General features: G+C 43.4%; 1 protein-coding gene and 1 long non-coding RNA gene across 7 annotated transcripts; one reads left to right on the top strand and one right to left on the bottom strand.

Annotated features, from left to right (window-relative positions):
• Nucleotides 1–1,511: 1,511 nt before the first annotated feature.
• On the bottom strand, nucleotides 1,512–20,139 carry TRIM6 (tripartite motif containing 6). 6 transcript variants are annotated; one of them, XM_025266519.2, is made up of 8 exons: nucleotides 19,996–20,139; nucleotides 10,715–11,204; nucleotides 10,133–10,228; nucleotides 9,219–9,449; nucleotides 5,063–5,085; nucleotides 2,856–2,956; nucleotides 2,567–2,593; nucleotides 1,512–2,364 (listed from the first exon to the last, which is right to left on the bottom strand). In XM_025266519.2, the coding sequence occupies exons 2-8, from the start codon at nucleotides 11,135–11,137 to the stop codon at nucleotides 1,802–1,804; spliced, it is 1,464 nt and encodes a 487-aa protein (XP_025122304.2). In that variant the 5' UTR covers nucleotides 11,138–11,204; nucleotides 19,996–20,139; the 3' UTR covers nucleotides 1,512–1,801. The 6 variants fall into 6 exon arrangements, with proteins under 6 accessions (XP_025122304.2, XP_025122306.2, XP_025122305.2 ...); XM_025266521.2 differs by having other exon boundaries at nucleotides 19,922–20,071; XM_025266520.2 differs by lacking the exon at nucleotides 19,996–20,139 and adding an exon at nucleotides 19,452–19,605.
• On the top strand, nucleotides 18,475–19,957 carry LOC123329759. Its single transcript, XR_006545316.1, has 3 exons — nucleotides 18,475–18,755; nucleotides 18,993–19,046; nucleotides 19,808–19,957. It is a non-coding gene; the product is annotated as an uncharacterized LOC123329759 (long non-coding RNA).
• Nucleotides 20,140–20,644: the final 505 nt, after the last annotated feature.

The following is a 20,644-nucleotide window of genomic DNA, read 5'->3' as shown; positions in this document are numbered from 1 at the left end:
ACAACGGTCCGTCTAGTCAAGGCTATGGTTTTTCCTGTGGTCATGTATGGATGTGAGAGTTGGACTGTGAAGAAGGCTGAGCGCTGAGGAATTGATGCTTTTGAACTGTGTTGTTGGAGAAGACTCTTGAGAGTCCCTTGGACTGCAAGGAGATCCAACCAGTCCATTCTGAAGGAGATCAGCCCTGGGATTTCTTTGGAAGGAATGATGCTAAAGCTGAAACTCCAGTACTTTGGCCACCTCATGCGAAGAGTTGACTCATTGGAAAAGACTCTGATGCTGGGAGGGATTGGGGGCAAGAGGAGAAGTGGACAGAGGATGAGATGGCATCACTGACTCGATGGACGTTGAGTCTCAGTGAACTCCGGGATTTGGTGATGGACAGGGAGGCCTGGCATGCTGCAATTCATAGGGTCACAAAGAGTCGGACACAACTGAGCGACTGACCTGATCTGATCTGATTCAACTGAACTATTTCACTACTGTGAATGAGTATGTGGGTGTTAAGTCGCTTCAGACATGTCTGACTCTGTGACCCCATGGACGGTATAGCCAGCCAGACTCCTCTGTCCACGGGATTCTCCAGATAAGAATATTAAGAGTGGCTAGCCATTCCCTTCTCCAGGGAATCTTCCTGACCGAGAGATCAAAGCCAGGTCATCTGCATGGCGGGCAAATTCTTCACCTCTTGAGCCACTTGGGAAGCCCATTATCATTGCTATCTATAATGTGAAAGATACTAAGATATTTAACATCATTTTTTTGGTACTGTCTTCAAAATCTTAGTGTGCAATTTATATGTATGATACATCTCAATTCAGACAAGTGTTCAAGAGCCACCAGAACCTCTTGGCTACCCTAATGGACAGCCAAGCTCTCGATATTCAACTGCTTGATATTTGTTTCCATCCTCACAGCCATCTCATCATAATTTTATAGTTGGCTCAAAAAGCATACATCACCTGTCTACCAAAGGCACTTATTCACAAGCTGTTCATGAATATAAAGAAAAGGAAGTATGGAGAAAGTAGAAGAAATCATTCTCTTTGTAAAAGTGCTTTATATTGATTATTTTCTCTTTACATTTTCCCCACATTCTGGCAGAAAATCTGTATTGGATTCGTCATTTTCTTCCTCTCCCCTGTTTTTATTTCAATCCATTTAGAATAATTATTTTTTTTAATTAGTATCTTAGATTTTTAAATTCCACGAAGTTTGTAGTGAAAATTGAAGTTAGAACCTTTCTTTAAATTGAATTTAAAACCAACAAAATTAATGTTTTAGCACTCAATCTTATATACTTACACACACAAAAAAACTGAATGCATTTTAGCACTCAATTCTATATACACTTACACAAGAAACCCAGCAATTTCTATGCTCATATATTGCATTTCATAAAAGCTGACAACAATGTTACAGGAATATAAAGTTACAGGTCAATTTATTTTATAAACAGAGATGAAAACAAAACCTAAACAACGTATGAACAAAAACGAATCCAGTATTGCTTGTGAATAATAATAGTGGTTTATTCCAGAAATTTGTGTTGGTTTTAAAAATGAAAACATATCAATATATTCAGTAACAGAATAAAAATGACATGTAATTATCTCAATAATTATAGACACAATATATGTTGAAAATTTTCCATTCAGTACATAAACTGACATCAGATAGAACTGTTATTTCCTAATACTGCATCAACAAAGAAAAAATCTTCACCAAATGGTCAATAGGAAAGAAAGGATAAACTGAGATGCAGGAGAGACTTGGAGTACAGGGTATAAACTCAGAATGTTTAAGAGCTTGGGCGACGCAGAGTCATCGGGAACACACAGTTGCAAGGATTAAAATACGGACAAAGGGTTGTGGGAAAGTAATACTTAGAGAAGGTGTAGATGGGGAAGCCATGGTTGGTGACATTGTAAAAGGAGACTGTGCCGGCATCATAGTCTAAGAACACTCCAACTCGGCGAGGGGGCACTGTCATGGATAAGAGCAGGGAAGTGGACGATTCCTCGTAGGCTCTATATTCATGCTTGTGATGTAATCCAATCACCCAGTACCCACTTTGAGGCTGGTATCGGGAGTAAACATTCCGATTGTTTGCAAACTGGTTGAAAGAGAAAGCAGGTCCCATTGAATCACTGCACACCCCCAGGATCCAGTCAGTCTTCTTGGCCACATCTACCTCCCAGTAATGCTTCCCTGAGGAGAAGTGCTGAGAGCCCAGGATACCACAGCCGTAATGCTCTTCCAGATGAGATCCAGACAGCTGAGCGCCCACAAATCGCACCTGCCTCCGGTTCTTAGACAGGACAAGATTTAAATTAGCCGTGTGGGGATTCAGGGTCACGTCCACTGTGGGAGAAAAGTACAGCATCAGCAGAGGATAGGTACATGGTCTTATGACTCTGAGAAGAGGAAACACAGGTGATGAGTGGGAGGAAATGGAGCTGGGTGGTGGGGGGGAATAGCGACACCTCATATCTGAGAGTGTGTGTGGCTATGAGTGGGAAGGATAAGCACACGTCAGCTTAAAGAGGCCACAGTTTCTACTTACCCCAGTAGCTCTGGACATCTGTCAGCTCTGTAACAACAAAGAGTCAATCACACCAGCAGTCTCAGGTCTGCTGTCCCTCCCTCACCTGGGTGAGGGGAGTGTCAGGGAATTCTCTACGATTGTGAACTGGCCACTTCATTCCCCTTTTAAGTATGAACCGCATCTTCCTCAGCATATTGTGTCACTCCCTCTGCCACTGTTCCCAAATACCAACCACGCCCTCCATTCTTTTCATTTCCTACTACTACCATGATCCCTCATCCAAACTCTGTTCCCTGAAACTCCTCACCTCTAAACACTCGAAGCATCTTTTTCAGATCTGGAGCTCGAAACATACTCTTCAGCTTGGTGGGGAGAGCCTCTGGCTTCTTCAGGGTCCAGAACTCACTCCTAGAGAGAAAAGACATTATGAAACTCCAACACTGCTAAACTTGGGTGCCTCTAATTCCTGTGTCCCAGGCCCATTGGTGAACTTCAACATTCTTTCTTGAAGAAAATTAGCATCATTCTGCAAAGAGCTCCGGCATAGGAGCCAGAAGACTTGGACTAAAAACTAGCTTCTCACCATATGTGTACATGTTGATAAGATTTTCATGTTTTAATGACTGTGTAGTACCTATATCTGGGTTTCCCAGGTGCCACCAGTAGTAAAGAATCCGCCTGCCAATGCGGGAGATGCAACAAACACAGGTTTGATTCCTGGGTTGGGAAGATCCCCTGGAGGAGGGCATGGCAACCCGCTCCAGTATTCTTGCTTGGAGAATCCCATGGACAGAGGAGCCTGGCAGGCTACAGTCCATGGGGTTGCAGAGAGTTGGACACGACTGAGCACAGAGTCACAAAAATAGTATCTCTATCTGTATCTATATCTATCTATTAATATCTACACCACATCTTTATTCAGTCAACTGTTGATGAACACTTAGGATGCTTCCACATCTTGGCTACTGTAAATAGTGCTACAATGAACACTGGGGTGCATGTATCTTTTGTACAGACTGGGGAATATGGCCAATATTTTCTAATAACTTTAAATGGAGTATAATGTATAAAAATATTGACTCACTGTGTGGTACACCTTAAACTAATATAGTCTTTTGATTCAACTATAGAACAATTTTTTTGTAAGTTGATAGGATTTATCCCTCAAAGCCTCATTTTGGTTTCTTTGTTCGGTTTGTTGTTTTGTGAAACACAACAATTTTTCCTTCTTTGTCTGCATCCTAGAGACTGAATGCATGCTAAGTCACTAAGTCGTGTCCGACTCTTTGCAACCCCATGGACTGCAGCCTGCCAGGCTACTCTGTCCACGGGATTCTCCAGGCAAGAATACTGGAGTGGGTTGCTATTTCCTCCTTAGAGGACCTTCCTGACCCAGGGATTGAATCCACATCTTCTGTATTGGCAGATAAATTCTTTACCTCTTGAGCCACCTGGGAAGCCCAGAAACTGTATAATATTAAATAAAATAATGGCTGGGAAATTTTTTGCTACCTCTAAAAAAAGACACAAAATATTTAAAACATCAGTGACTTCTTAAGAGAGTCTACAGGTATCTGTGTGGACAGGCAGGACATCAGGACCTGCTACGGGGCTTTCAGAGTTATCAGACAAGGGATTCCCTCTGAAGAGTCTGTGGTTTAGTTCTTAATGTCTTACAGATGCCTAGGGAGAAAGACCTGCAGAACAGTCCCTTAGTCTCTGGGAATGTTACCTCAGTTGGAGAAAGGAAATGTCCTCACCTCCAGACCGAGAGTGAAAACTTCCAAAGGGACAACAGGCTCCACAGGTCACATGTCCGTAGGAGCCTCAAGGTACCAGGTATGTGGGCAACTTTAGGGGTCACCTTGAAGAATGAAATTCTACAGTATGTGATACAGAATATATTCTTGTTCCAGGGCCAAAGCCACTTTTTTTCAAGACCTGTCCATGTTTTTATTGTAACTGAGAAAAATGCTAGTCTGAGGAAAACTTGGTAGCAAGGTATGGATTGTTTCAAAGCCAAGAGAGAAAGGGAAACTTAAGCAGAGGTCCCTAGAGCTGATTCCTGAACCCTGAAAAAAAAATGCAAATGGGAAATTTCCCTCTAATAAAGTATATGGGCAAAGAAAATCGCTGTGTATTTTTAGATAGCTATAAAGTACTGGAATCAGGGCTGGAAGCAGGTATACAGAGGTTTGTTCTATCACAAGGTACAAGGTGAGTCAGTGATACTGTAACCCTTGATTAAGGACACCACCGTCCTCAGTTTGTGACCTACCACAAACCAGTTTCTCCTAACATAGAAACCAAGCCATTCCCTTTATTCTGGAGGACCCCAAATTCTCATGCTAAGCAATTCAAGACACCACAGTCCTAAATCTTCCCTGCCTGGTGACTTTTTCCCCTTTCTCATTGACTGTAAGATGACTCTACCACAGGAGCATCCTACCCCTCCTCACAGGGTATAGGAATCTTCTGTCAACCCAAGAGAACCACCTCATGTTCTACACATACCTTTTCGCAACGTCACTCACATCCTAGAAAAGAAAGAGAGAGGTTAAGACAAGGAGTAATAGACCTTGTCCTCTACTACAGCCACATCCATGTCTATCATCCCACCCTTACCACCCCATGATATGTTGGGGCTAGAGATGATCCAATATGGAGGCCACAAAGCAGAGGTAAGAATTCAAGGCAGACTCTCCCTGAGGCCCTATCCAGGCATATCAGGAAACGATTCAACTCATGCCATGGTGCATTTATTTTTATAAATGTGTGTGTATGTGTGTGATGTTATATATGTGCATCATCTATTAATTGCCAGGCACTGTGCCTGGTCCTAGATGCTCTTACATGACTAAGTCCTAATTTCTGTGATCTAGATGCTTACATTCCGGTTGCTGAGGATACAAGGCCTTAAATGCGGCTGGTTCTCAAATCCCACCTCCCCTAACCCTCTAGGTTGCTTTGCTGACTTTGTATTTTTCTTGATTTCAACACAAATACCTGTTGATGATGTTCACATTTCTTTTATATACCCCAGTACATGAGCCACAGGCTTCCCTAGTGACTCAGTGGTCAAGAATCTACCTGCCAATGCAGGAGATGCAGGTTCAATCCCCTGGGTCAGGAAGACCCCCTGGGAAGGAAATGGCAACCCATTCCAGTATTCCTGCCTGGGAAATCCCATGGACAGAGAAGCCTGAAAGGCTATAGTCCATGGGGTCACAAAGAGTCAGATACGACTTAGTGACTAGAACAACATAAGCCAGAGGAATCACAATTTCAAGATGTCTGAAGGAAAACTTACTTTTTCTGCAACCATAAAGTCTCCTCTGCTACTTTCCATCTTTTTCAATGACATCAGCATTCAGTCACCAAAGGTAGACAAAGTACTGCCCTAAAAAACTGATATTCACCACAACATCCCATCTTAGACCAAAGTAGTCCATTTCACACCCTTAACTTCTTTTAGCCACTGCTCTTTACTATCATCACCACCACTGCCTGATTCATTTGAGTAGAATTATCTCATGGCCTCTTAATTAATCTTCCTAACTTCTGCTCTATACATTTCAATTCAGTAAAAGAAAAGGCCAATGGTTTGATCTGTGCAATACAAGAATAACTATTTTCATAGTAGTGGAGCTATTTTTGGTTGTATCTTGTAAAAACACAACTCAAACTTGCTTGAATATGTAAAGTGGCAGATGTAGATTCAGGTTTGTAACAATTTTTTTTTTTTTTTTGGCTATATCACACTGCATGTGGGATCTTAAGTTCCTTGACCAGGGATTGAACCTGCACCCCCTGCAGTGGAAGCACAGAGTCTTAACCACTGGACTAGCCAGGGGAGTCCCAAGGCTGTATTAATCTTAAGGCATACTTATAATAAGACACTCAAATGATCAAGTCAGGGTGCCACTTCATGCCTTTTCCTCTTAGCTTAGCTTTATTCTCAGGGTTCACATTTTGAAAGCCACAGGTATATGTCCAGCTGTCAAATCTTCATGAGCAACAATGTTAAACAGATACGAAAAAGAGAAGGAGGAAGTCTGTGATAGGCAAGTTCTGCGAAAATTGACTAAGATAACACTCTCGTTAAAATGACAATTGGGTGTTCTGGGTAGAAGAGTCGAGCAGGGGCCTCAACTATTAAACACACTGATTATCCATTTGTACTTATGAAGCAATGTTTCCGTTTTGAGGACACTTGTAAAGGGGTTAGAATAAGTGGTGTTAGAAGCAAGCATTAGGGCAACCCAACATCCAAGATGAAGAAAAAAGCAAGAATAAGCTAAAAACATGAAATCAGAAGCAGTGAATGAGGAAAAGCTCCAAGAGGTGGAAAATAACTACCCCATGACCCCATGACCTCAATTCGAACTACCCCATGATCCCGATATGAACAGAGATAGTGGAGGTGATGGAATTCCAGCTGAGTTATTTCAAATCCTAAAAGATGATGCTGTGAAAGTGCTGCACTCAATATGCCAGCAAATTTGGAAAACTCAGCAGTGGCCACAGGACTGCAAAAGGTCAGTTTTTATTCTCATCCCAAAGAAAGGCAATGCCAAAGAATGCTCAAACTACCACACAACTGTACTCATCTCTCATGCTAGTAAAGTAATACTCAAAATTCTTCAAGCCAGGCTTCAACAGTACATGAACCATGAACTTCCAGATGTTCAAGCTGGATTTAGAATAGGCAGTGGAACCAGAGATCAAATGGCCAATATCCGTTGGATCACAGAAAAAGCAAGAGAGTTCCAGAAGTACATCTACTTCTGCTTTATTGACAATGCCAAAGCCTTTGACTGTGTGGACCACAACAAACTGTGGAAAAATCTGAACGAGATGGGAATACCAGATCACCTGATCTGCCTCTTGAGAAATCTGTAGGCAGGTCAGGAAGCAACAGTTAGAACTGGACATGGAACAAGAAACTGGTTCCAAATAGGAAAAGGGTATGTCAAGGCTGTATATTGTCACCCTACTTATTTAACTTACATGCAGAGTACATCATGAGAAATGCTGGGCTGGAAGAAGCACAAGCTGGAATCAAGATTGCCAGGAGAAATATCAATAACCTCAGATATGCAGATGACACCACCATTATGGCAGAAAGGGAAAAAGAACTAAAGAGCCTGTTGATGAAAGTGAAAGAGGAGAGTGAAAAAGTTGGCTTAAAGCTCAACATTCAGAAAACGAAGATCATGGCATCTGGTCCCATCACTTCATGGCAAATAGATAGGGAAACAGTGGAAACAGTGTCAGACTTTATTTTTGGGGGCTCCAAAATCACTGCAGATGGTAACTGCAGTCATGAAATTAAAAGACACTTGCTCCTTGGAAGAAAAGTTATAACCAACCTAGACAGTATATTAAAAAGCAGAGACATTACTTTGCCAACAAAGGTCTGTCTAGTCAAAGCTACGGTTTTTCCAGTAGTCATGTAAGGATGTGAGAGTTGGGCTATAAAGAAAGCTGAGCGCCAAAGAATTGATACTTTTGAACTGTGCTGTTGGAGAAAACTTAAGAGTCCCTCGGACTGCAAGGAGATTCAACCAGTCCATCCTAAAGGAAATCAGTCCTGAATATTCATTGGAAGGACTGATGCTAAAGCTGAAACTCCAGTACTTTGGCCACCTGATGTGAAGAACTGATTCACTTGAAAAGATCCGGATCCTTGATGCCGGGAAAGATTGAAAGCAAGAAGAGAAGGGGACGAGAGAGGATGACATGGTTGGATGGCATCACCGACTCAATGGACATGAGTTTGAGTAAACTCTGGAAGTTGGCGATGGACAGGGAGGCCTGGCGTGCTGGGGTTGCAAAGAGTCAGACACGACTGAGCGACTGCACTGAACTGAACTGACCCCAGAACTAGGGCCCAAGAATAAGTAAAGAAATGATTATTCCACTAGGAAAGACAGCAAGAGGAAAGCAAGAAACCAAACAGAAAATAAGGAATAGCCTGAAGGTTTCAGAATGTCTCAAGGTACATCCTGCTTCAACTTAACAGTCACACTATTCACTCTATGAAGAAATAGCCACTCAGATTTCCACCTCAGTTCAAATCTCTCTATCAGATTTTTGGATTTGACAGCTTGCACCCTCCTAGTCTATATATGCACAGAGACCGGAGTTCTTTCTTTGTTCTTCAAAAGCTCTGTTTGAACTTCTATTATAACATGTTCAATGATTCTGTCCTACAGAAGAGAGTCACAGCAAAGAAGAGCTGGTGATTACATAAAAAAATGTCTAAAGTACTTGAGTTTGGTTGTGTATGCCTGTGACTAATCTGGGTGAAAGGAACCTGACCAATCTCAACACAGCATCAGAGGTCAATAGTACCAAGACTGAGAACTGATGCTATAAAATATCACTCACTATACAAGATCTTTGACATAGTACTGAATTAACTTTTGGACTATCCTTTATACATAGGAAATAAAAATGAGACAATCCCTTAGCATTTGTACTTTTAATTATCCTATGCTTTATCCATGGATAAATCTTGAACTGTCTAATAGCAAAGAGGCACTGTATGATCAAAGGAAATTTTTTTCTTTCCTCCACCAGGATAGGAGTGCCACATCAGAAGGGAAGGAGAGTTATTTTCTCTTGGTCTTGACTCTCAGATCGCAGGCCCCTTTCCTACTCTTACTTGCAGGAGCTCTGTTGCTGACCCCTGACAACGGCGCTCCAGGTCTGAGATGAGCTCTCTCAGGGACTGGCTCTGCTGGACCAGCTCGACCTCAGCTTCTGCTATGATGTTCAGCCCCCTCCTCTCCTCCTCCTCCAGCTTCTTCAGCTGTCGCTGTTCCTCTTTGTCCAGGATGCTCCTCAACTGATCAAACTGTTTCTGGATCCTGTGTCTCTCAGGTTCCATCTGATTCTTAAGGAACATGGAAAAGAAAGAGGCTGCTAGTCTGCTGAGCTGAGGGTCTCCTGTATAAGGGGCGGAGGGGTGGGGGAGGCAGGCTCCGCACTGGTTTCCTGGAAGGTCTCACTGGGTTGGAGGAACAAATGAGGGAGTAGGCCCTGCAGAACCTGCTCTTTCCTCCTGTTCTCCTTTCAGCTCTTCTCAGACCACTGGCCCCAGGCTGCCTTATCTAGGCTTCTAAGACAGAGACTTTGATTCCTGGGGGTGGTTCAGATTCTAAACATCTTCCCTAGCCGGTCAGGACTAGGCATCAGCCTCCTCTTCCAGTTTTCAACATTGATATAAGAATGACTGGCCTGTGCCTGACCTATTTTCCAACTTTTGAAACTATAGAACAAGGTCCAGAATCCTTAATTAAGGGCTGCCAATGACTATGGTTATTTTCCCATATGATTATCTTCAGAAACCTAGATTCCCTTTGATATGTTCATTCCCCTTTCTCTATTCCCCTTTCTCTCCCCCTTACTCGGCACCAAGAACAATACGCTTGTTTGGAAGGCTGGCAGTGAAGAACTGGGCAAAAGGAAGCTTATCTAGCCAAAGTGGGGAACAGATAAAACCGGGTCTCCTTTGCCCTCAGCTCCCATGCCCTGGCTTGATTTCTGCTCCAGGACACCTTCAGAAGAATCTCTTACCTTCCAGGATATCCTCTTCTCTCTGATAACAGCTGCTAATTTCTCGGCTTCCTGCTGCTCTTGCCTCAGCTTCTTCAGAGACTCCTGGAACTTCTCCTGGAAGAAACACATCAAGTCAAGCAGGGTCAAGTGTCAAACTGTCTCAGGGCCGAGACATGGAAAGAATGGGGGAGAAACTATGCTGACCTCAGGAGATGCCAGCCCTAGAATGAAAAACTGAGGTCAAAATTACCTTTTACAAACAAGGGATGGAAACCAGTGAGAACAGGCACATTCTCTTTTCTGCGGGGGAACCACCTGAACATGAATCACTTTAAGTTCTTTACTCTCACTGCCAATATATCCCCTGCACTCAACCTGTCTAGCCCCCAGCTGGTCTTCAGCAGCAGTCTCTACTCATGCAGGGCCGATCGTGGTAAGCAAGACAGAGACGGTCTCTGCTCTTGGTCAGAAGGGCTTTTTCTAGGTTCACCCTCTAGGTAAATGGGAGGACTACAAAGAAATTAGATTAGAGCATAAAGAAAAGTTAAAATCTACCAAGCAGTCTGTTCCTGCCTGTCTTCCCTCCACCTGGGCACCCACCTGGTACTCCTGGGCTATCTCCTCCATGAGGAATGTGTGGTGACCACGGTGCTCCTGAGACCGCTCGCAAAGCCAGCAAATGAGCTTCCCATCCTCCTCACAGAAAAGCTGGAGTTTCTCTCCATGGTGCGCACAAAGAATCACCTTCAGCTGCTTCCCTGAGCCCAGCACCACCTCCCTGAGCCTCTCGGCTATGTTGGCCAGGTGCCGATTGGGCCGCAGGTTCCCAAGCCAGTAGCTGGTCTGGCACACGGGACACCTGCTCTGCCCCTCCTGGCCAGACATGGACTCCTTGTTGTTTGCAGTGATGCAGGCTTGGCAGAAGCTGTGTCCACAGTCTATGCTCAGGGGTTCGGTCAGGAGCTCCAGGCAGATGGGGCAGGTCACTTCATCTTGGATGTCCACCAGGACTGCTGAAGACATTGTAGCCACTTTCCTGGCCTCTGCCTGCCCAACCCTGACTTCTAAGGTGCTTCTTGTGTTTGGAATCCTGGGTAGATGGGCAAACGAAAAAGGATTTGGGGTAAGAAATGAAGGAGACAAAGGGAGGCTCACTGTTCTGGATAAAGAGGTCAAGCACTGGGGTAATGGGAACTTCTCATTCTAACTTCAAACATGTTCTTTGCCCCTGCCTCACATTAGACATCAATTTGCACCCTCATTATAGCAATAAAACAATTTCCTTTTACTCACTGGATAAAGGGACAATGAGATCCTGGAAAGAAGTGGCTTTTAGGTGAATCTGTTTCACCTTTTCTCAGCCCACAAACACACATCCTCAGTGTTCAAAGCACCAGAACATGCTGCTCCCTCAGAATGTTTGTACTTGCTGTTCCTACTGCAAGGAAGCCCCTTCACCCTGGTATCCACATGACTCTCTGACTTCCTTCAACTTTCTCCCTACATGTTTCCTTACCAGAAGGGTTTCCTCTGCCAAGCCTAGCTAAGGCACAGCCACCCACACCATCACCTTCCATATACTCAATGACTTTATTTTTCTTTTTATCACCACCTAATACATTTCTTTTGGGGGGCTTCCCTGGTGGCTCAGTGATAAAGAACCTGCCTGCCAATGAAGGAGATGCAAGTTCCTGGGTCAGGAAGATCCCCTGGAGAAGGAAATGGTAACCCCCTTCAGTGTTCTTGCCTGGAAATCCCATGGACAGAGGAGTCTGGTGGGTTATAGTTCATGGGGTCACAAAGAATCAGACATGACTGAGCAACTAAACAACAATATGCATCTTTAATTGTCTGAATCCTCCCACTGGAATATAAGCTCCATGAGATCAGAGACTGTTTTCTTATTACTGAATGAGTTCAGTGCCTGACACACAGGTCCTCAACTTTCGATGAAGAAAACCAGAACCTCCTCATCTCTCCATAGATGATTAGATCTTTCTCAGCAGCTTCTTCACCTCTCTTTGCCATCATGCTGGCACGGCTCTCCTGGATCTAATCTCTAAATTCAAAGGTTATCATTTATTGGGAAGGCACAACCACCTTCTAACAGAGCTACAGAGCTTTACACAGAGCCCTTTTATCTCTCACGGTCACTTTCCCAGAAAAACCCAAAGAAATTACAATGACCACAATAAGATGATGTCATATCTTTACAACCAACACTTTTATAACCAGTTGTGATTTCAAAACCATATTCCCCTGCTTTATCCCTTATAGGAAAACTATGAATAAATTATTTTTGGCCTTTTGATAAACAGAGAAACTAAGCAACTTTATAAAAATCACACAACTTATATATCACAGAGCCGGCAACACTTCTCATGTCGAGTCCTAGTTCAAAGCTCCATCCTCAATCTTGTAACTTTAACCCCAAAGATGGGTGTGTGTGTGTGTGTTAGCGCTTAGTTATCTCCGACTCTTTGCGACCCCATGAACTGTAGCCTGCCAGGCTCTTTTGTCCATGGAATTCTCCAGGCAAGAATACTGGAGTGGATTGCCATTTCCTTCTCCAGGAAAGATGGTGTTCAGTTCAGTTCAATCGCTCAGTCGTGTCCAACTCTTTGCAACCCCATGGACTGCAAAGATGGTCTTAAGGGTGCTCAAAGTCTGGCATTGACCTTGGTGCTTTGGAGACAAGATTTTATCAGGCCTGTCCAAAACTCTAGCAGGAGGATTAAGGGGCCCATGTGAATGGGAGAGGAAGAGACAGGTGGGCAGATGAGGTCACATATGGTCTAGGGATAGGATAATTCATTGAGAGCAGACCTAGGCAGAAGCATACAGGTGGGGGGTGTTTGGGACAGAAGTCTTATAGCATTTGGGGAAAGTATTTCAGAATCACTAATAGGAGAAAAAGATAAAAATGGAGGAAAAAGAGGAATAAAGAATTGATACCTTTAATAAGATAGATGAGCTGTGAAAACATGCTAAGTGAGTAAAACCAAATACAAAAGATCACATATTATAGAACTCTTTTTATAAGCAATGTCTAGGACTTCCTTGGTTGCACAGTAGATGAGAATCCACCTGACAATGCAGGAGACACAGGTTCAATCCCTGGTCCAGGAAGATTATACATGCAGTGGAGCAAAGTCCATGTGCTACAACTACTGAGCCTGTGCCCTAGAGATCACGTGCCACAACTGAGCTCGTATGCTGCAAGTACCAAAGCCCATGCACCTAAGAGCCTGTGCTCCGCAACAAGAGAAGTCACCACAATGAGAAGCCACAGTGAGAAGCACACCAAAATGAAGAGTAACCCTCACTTGCTGCAACTAGAGAAAGCCCATGCAAAAGCAATGAAGACCCAGTGCAGCATAAATAAATAAAAGTTAAAAATAATCTGGAGTAGGTAAATGTACAGACACACAAAGTAGATTAGTGGCTGCCAAGAGTTGGTGGGACGGGGACTAGAGAATGACTACTGATGCATTTGGAATCACTTCGGGGGGGTGATGAAAATATTCTGGAATTAGACAGTGGTGCTAGTGAACACCTTTGTGATTAAAAAAAAAAAAAACAAAAAAACCTTATTTGTATACCTTGAAAGGGTGAATTTTATGGTATATGAACTATATCTAAATTTAAAAAAATTATATGACAGGAAAAAAAAAGAGGGAGAGGCTATCTTGTGACTTCTGGTTCAGAGCTCTCCCAACTCCACAGCTTTTACACAAGGCAGCTATGGGTAAAGACCTGAGTCAAGCACGGTGCTGTAGCTGATATGGGGAGATAGGGATGATTGAAATAAATCCCGTACAAGGAAGTGTACCACTCAGACTGTGAGCAGGAAACACAACCTCTTTTGAACACATAGCCAAGACAATCATTATTAATGCAAGCAAGTATGTACCCATGAAGTTATTTGTTGCAAGGGACAGTGGAAAACAAAAAATAATCACAGAGACCATTTTCTGATTGCTTTTTATGTGAGAGGCAATGGCTGAACTTTTTACAGGCATTATATAATCTAATCCCATAATAACTCAGTCAGATAAATGTAGTAATTCTTTTTCTTTTTTACAAATGTGAAAAGTGAACTTCTTAAAAAGATAGTCAATTACCAAAGGTCTCGGAATGAATAACTGATGAAGCAAAGGTTATAATCTAGTTTTATGCAAATCCAAACCTCAGTTGTTGTCTGGTCCTTAAAAGAAGAGAATGTTTCCTTTATGCACCCCCCACCCCCACACACTACCTGCAAAGGCACTCAGATCACAAAGTGGCTCAGCTTGTTTCTACCCACTCCTGACTGGTGCTTGTCTCATTTTTCAGCTGTACTGATTCAGCATGATAGCTCCCTTCTTCTGATGTTTGAAAGCATCCTACAGCACTTCCTAAGCTATCTGCAGGCTCCTTCTCCAGCCCTGCTCTGCTTCATTCCTCAAGGCACATCCCTGGGACTCCATGCTTCCCCTTCCCTGAGAGTATGAGATGAGAAAAGAAGGCACTGCCAACTGGGGTAACACAGATGCAGCTCTGAATCCTGAATTTGTCTGTCTCTGGTTCTGGAACACTGGGGTAATTCCTGATCTGAGATGTGATTTTGTGAATTGCTGATGACAAGTCCTCCCTTATAGCACACTTGTCATAAATTACCTGAGCCTGTGTAGAAGAGTCTCAGTAAAAACTGGCTGTCACTACATTTATACCACCATTGCTTGCCAATCCTTTAGTGGTCTGCCCTATTACCATGATGAAAAGAGCCTCTTTCATATTTTTACCAGGAACAGGGATACAGCAAAATCTGATGAATGGATAGCTCTATATAAATATTTTTTATAAGGATGAATGCATCATTTTCTTACCCCTTTCATATCTTCCTCCTACTTTCGGACCTAGGGGGAAAAAATCCACTATCTCAAGTCATTTACAAGATTTAATAAGATGGCATTTAAGGACAAGGTAAGAAAGCTGGACCTGGCCCAGTCTTTTTTCCATGGCTCACATAAGGGTTAGTTAAGGAAGCTAGTAGCTTCTCTGATGAGACAACTCAAGATATTGGAACTGACCCTAACTTTATTTTTTGTCTGTGCTTAATTAATATAGATGTCCTCATTGAAAAATATCTTCTCATTCTTGAAAGTTTTCAGTCATTAAATTATATTACTGTTGTTTTAAATCACATAATTTTAAAGAAATTTAAAAGTATTTATTTATAGTATTCCAGCACTGAATCACAGAGAAGGCAATGGCAACCCACTCCAGTACTCTTGCCTGGAAAATCCCATGGATGGAGGGGCCTGGTAGGCTGCAGTCCATGGGGTCGCTAGGAGTCGGACATGACTGAGCGACTTCACTTTCACTTTTCACTTTCATGCATTGGAGAAGGAAATGGCAACCCACTCCAGTGTTCTTGCCTGGAGAATCCCAGGGACGGGGGAGCCTGGTGGGCTGCCGTGTATGGGGTCGCACATTGTCGGATACGACTGAGGCGACTTAGCAGCAGCAGCAGCATTCAATCACTCATTGGAAACCACATGTTCCACTTGTCTATATAGGAATGGGCCTAGGAGTCTAGTTTGGGTCACCAAAGAAGAGCCAGCTGACAAAGGCACTGCCTACTTGAAGGTACTCTGATTCCAGCTGTGACCCTCATGTACAAGGTAGGCCATAGCGTGACTGAGAGCAGATATAATTCTATGTTTCTTGACTGGCCCCCAGCAAAGGTGGATGTATACTGTGTACAACATGCTCAGTGTGGGCAAAATTTAAGAAAACAAAATCTGTTAGCTAGGCAGCAGCAGGGAACTGATGGAGTTAAACCAAGGTATGCATTGTTTTGCAGAAACTAACCATTGCAAAAAGATGCAAAAAGTTTCAAATACCAGATGTTTCACAAAGGTTACAGTGCATTCCAATCAACAAGATAACCACAGTGTGAGCAAACCACCAAGCACCTGTTTGCTCACCATTTTTGGCAAGCTAGAGAAACCCATACTACATGGAAGATCAAACCTGCCATTTCATGAATAGCCATGCACCCCAGACACAAAACTTCCCTGATCCTGCTGTTCAGAAAGACAGTTTTTGAGAGCTTCTCCCTGTCTCCTTACTTGTCACAAGTAAGAAACACTTCTACTTTAATCAGTAGTCGGTGGTTCATTGGCTATGCACCCCAACTGATGGACCCACTGAATCTGGTGACAGGTCCTGTAATTGACATCAATTTTCCCCTCTTGAGAGTGTAATAAGATTAAAAAGATATCAAGTTGCCTGCCAGTAACAAGCCCTTACAGAAGAGCCTGAGAAAGTGCCCCAGACCAAGAAAACAATCTGTGAGATAAGTAAGGTGAGTACAAGGCATTGCTAGAGATCTAGTGAGCTGAAACCATGACCTCAGTGCATATTACCAGACAATAAAATGGGCGTACTGATATATACAACAAAATAAATCTCAAAAGAATTATGCAAAATGAAAGAAACTAGACAGCAAGGATAAGGTGCTGTATGATTTCATTTATATGAAATCCTAAAAACGACAAAAAAGTCTACTATTTGAGAACAGACTAGTGGATACCAGGGCCCGGGGCTGCCAGAAGGGGATAAATTACAAAGGGACACAAAAAAGTATGGAGGATGATGGAAATCCCCTATATATATCATGACTGTGTTGTTTGGACAACTGTATATGGTCAAACCTGATGGAATTGTAGGCTTATTAAAATTGCCAACTTATTAAATGTAAATGACAACTCAGTAGAGCTAACAAAAAATAGAAGAAATGCAATGAGAAAAACTGAGGCTTAATTTTCCGATCTTCTGAACACAAGTTAGAAATGTGTTGTCAATTGGAAATTAGACGTATAGCCACATCTCAAGTGCTCAGGAGACACACGGGGCTACCATGCTTGACAGCACATTTCTAACTTGTGTTCAGAAGATCGGAAAATTAGGCATCCGGTCCCACCACTTCATGGGAAATAGATGGGGAAACAGTGGAAACAGTGTCAGACTTTATTTTTCTGGGCTCCAAAATCACTACAGATGGTGACTGCAGCCGTGAAATTAAAAGACGCTTACTCCTTGGAAGGCAAGTTATGACCAACCTAGATAGCATATTCAAAAGCAGAGACATTACTTTGCCAACAAAGGTTCATCTAGTCAAGGCTATGGTTTTTCCTGTGGTCATGTATGGATGTGAGAGTTGGACTGTGAAGAAGGCTGAGCACCGGAGAATTGATGCTTTTGAACTGTGGTGTTGGAGAAGACTCTTGAGAGTCCCTTGGACTGCAAGGAGATCCAACCAGTCCATTCTGAAGGAGATCAGCCCTGGGATTCCTTCCTTCTTTGGAAGGAATGATGCTAAAGCTGAAACTCCAGTACTTTGGCCACCTCATGGGAAGAGTTGACTCATTGGAAAAGACTCTGATGCTGGGAGGGATTGGGGGAAGGAAGAGAAGGGGACGACAGAGGATGAGATGGCTGGATGGCATCATTGACTCGATGGACGTGAGTCTGAGTGAACTCCGGGAGTTGGTGATGGACAGGGAGGCCTGGCGTGCTGCGATTCATGGGGTCACAAAGAGTCGGACACGGCTGAGTGACTGATCTGACCTGATCTGATCTGAAGTATAAAATACACACTGAAGATTTGGTAAGAAGTAAATAATCTGGTAAGAAAGATTTGGTAAGAACAATAATCTAAAACATTTCATTAATGGATTTTAAAATATTGATTACATTGTTTAAATATATTTGGGGAGCATGAAGTTAAATATATTAAAATCAGTTTCTTCTAATGTTTTAATGAACCCAATAGAAAAATTTAAATTATATATGTGGCTCTATAATTCTATATAACTTTTCCATCTAATGCTCTACTTGAGATATTCAAGGCAGAGTAAGATTCTTGAACAGAAAAGATTATGTAAGAGCTGATGTCTCTTGTTATGAAGTTGAACCTGGGGAAAGGAAGAAAACAGACTCAGCTAACATTCAGTTATAAGGGTTTGCGTGAGCCCTGCCCTCATCCCATTAGGCGCTTCACCAACGGCTACTGCTCAATGCAGCCCAAATGACACAAGAAAAGCCAACAGAGTCCCATGTCTCAAGAGCAGTGTGGGTGGCAGAAAAATGAGTCCCGCTGTGTGAGAGCAGATACCAGAGCCTAAAGGGAAGAGCTCTGAAGATCAAATTAGCAAATGAAAGTGAAAGTCCTACAATCCGGTCCAGCTCTTTAGGACCCCATGAACTGTAGCTTGCCAGGCTCCTCTGTCCGTGAGAATTCTCCAGGCAAGAATAATGGAGTGGATTGCCATGCCCTCCACCAGGGGATCTTCCCGACCCAGGGAAAGAACCTGCATCTCTTACGTCTCTCCTGCATTGACAGGGGGTTCTTCACCACTAGCAACACCTGGGAAGCCCAAATTAGCAAATGAAAGAAGCCAAATCCAGGACTGGGTGGAACCAATTACATCAGAAGCAGCCTCTAGAAAATGGTCAAGTGGTCTGCTAACTTGCCTCACTGGAATCCAGAATTTCTGGGCCTCAGAGAGACCAATTCAGTATCTGCGTTTTTATAAGATCTCAGGCGAATCATATGCACATTAACTCCTCAGAAGCTCTGCTTTCCTCCCAGGTAATTGCAATTTAGGGTGCAAAATAGAAAGGGGTGACGGTGGGTGGGGAATGGCAGAGAATGAACTGATACTTAGATCTGAAACATCTTTTAGAATGAAAGCTCACAACTCGATATTAAAACGGCTTTCAGAGTAAAAGTCAGTAAATCGGTATTCTTTCCAAATTTTTGATTTCGTACTTTTCTAAGGTAGGCATTGAGTTTGATTAATATTTTGAGTATTTACGATTTTTTCAGGCGCTCTCCTGTTTAAACTTCTGCCTCACTTAAACCTCACCAGAACTCTAGAATGTAAGTATGACGCTGTCCATTACATAGATAGAAGAAGCTGAAGCTCAAGCAACAGGTAGGGGGCACACAGGCTGGGTCTAAGTGTCCAAGACTGACGCTGAGCCCAGGCACTCTGGCCACAGCTCCTATGCTCCTAACCACACATTTCTGTCTTCATTGACAGATTAAACGCTGTCTCTAATCTCTCTGAGCTCATTCGCAGTGAGGATGAAAAAGAAAGTATCTGTATCATGAGCCCCACAAGGGAAGGGACCCCATTTCTTCTACCGCCCTGTCACTTCAAGTGACAGTAAGTGGTCCAGCCACAGAGGGCAGATATCTCCGCGTGAAGGGCACGTAGAGGCTTCAGATAGTCAAGGCAAACGAAAGGTTTTTAAAATAGTCTCTGAAGAACAGACTACTCACGAAAAGGTCTTTTTTCCTGAGCTCAGCGGGTCGCCGCCCTGCCCGCTATGGGGATATTGCACGCAGCCCGCAGGTCAGACTGAGCGCGCCCGGAAGGCTCATCCCCCAGCTCCCTCTGGGAGGAGTCAGGGCCTCAGGGGTGGAGGGGTGGGGGGTGGGGGCAGGATAAACGGTGCTCACTTCCTGGAGCAGTAAAGTTGGAGATGGGGGGAGGGGCTGCTGACCTCTGGATCCAAGCCAGTCCCCAGTTCGGCCGTTATTTCCTAACGTCATTCCCTAACAGGACTTTCAGAGGTGACTCCCCGACATCCTTTAGCTTCCAGAATCAGGGTTTCATTATCACCACCTTTACACAGGCTACTCCCAGCTCCAAAGGTGTGTCTTCCTCACTCCCTTCCTGAACTTGAGTCATCTCAAAACTGCAGAGGTCTCCCTCACTCGGCCTCCACCCGCGAACACCCCCAACCAACCTGTAGGACGGGTCAAACTCTGAACACTAGTGGGGACAGCGGCGGCTGGCCAGAAAATGGATTCGCTCACCAACCTGCAATCTGTGACTTAGATCAGAGCCGAGGATTTACAGCTGCTGCCGCCGCCAACGAGGCAAAAAGGCTCAGGGGGAAAGGGGCGGGGGCGGGGCCGGGGGGAGGAGATGCTGCTGATTTGTCCAGAGCTGCGTTGGGTCCTGCACTCCAAGGCCACATCCAGCTTCAAGAAGGCGGTTCCGCTTACCGGTTGAACCGCAAATGGAGAGGCCTCGGCCAACTCCTGAAGGCCAGGGTTGGTACTTGTAGATTGTCTTCAGTTTGGCTTTCCGACCTTATGTCAGTGTTAGGATACGCATACCTATACTCCATATTAAAATATCAATTAAAATGTCTGAATAAAAGAATTTATAAAATTATACGAATAAGGAAAGGTAACAATTTGGCATTATAAGGGCATGCTTTGCAAAAAGATCATTAAAGTTTATCAATTTAAAATTACAAATATAGTTGGAACTTGTATTACAGATATAACTTCGTATCTAATTTTAATTGATATAACTGAGAGACTGTTAATGTTTCTTAAGTCCTCAGGGATAGAAGTAAGCTTTATGAAGCTTCGGGAACTTCAACTGTAGGGGTTTGATAGCACAGCAATTCTGAGAAGAAAAGAAAGGTTAAACTTTCTGCCCCAAGGAAACTGACTTG

This window comes from Bubalus bubalis, chromosome 16 (assembly GCF_019923935.1).
Source record: "Bubalus bubalis isolate 160015118507 breed Murrah chromosome 16, NDDB_SH_1, whole genome shotgun sequence".
In the NCBI taxonomy this organism is placed as follows: domain Eukaryota; kingdom Metazoa; phylum Chordata; class Mammalia; order Artiodactyla; family Bovidae; genus Bubalus; species Bubalus bubalis.
This window is presented reverse-complemented; position numbering and strand designations above follow the sequence as displayed.

Bases quoted from the DNA above. Each gene is read 5' to 3' on its own strand.
- TRIM6 (XM_025266519.2), bottom strand. From the start codon at position 11,137: ATGTCTTCAGCAGTCCTGGTGGACATCCAAGATGAAGTGACCTGCCCC. The intron at 10,229-10,714 runs GTGGGTGCCCAG...TGTTTCTTCCAG, and splicing joins AGATAGCCCAGGAGTACCAG to GAGAAGTTCCAGGAGTCTCT. The intron at 9,450-10,132 runs GTAAGAGATTCT...ATGTTCCTTAAG, and splicing joins AGAAGAGGATATCCTGGAAG to AATCAGATGGAACCTGAGAG.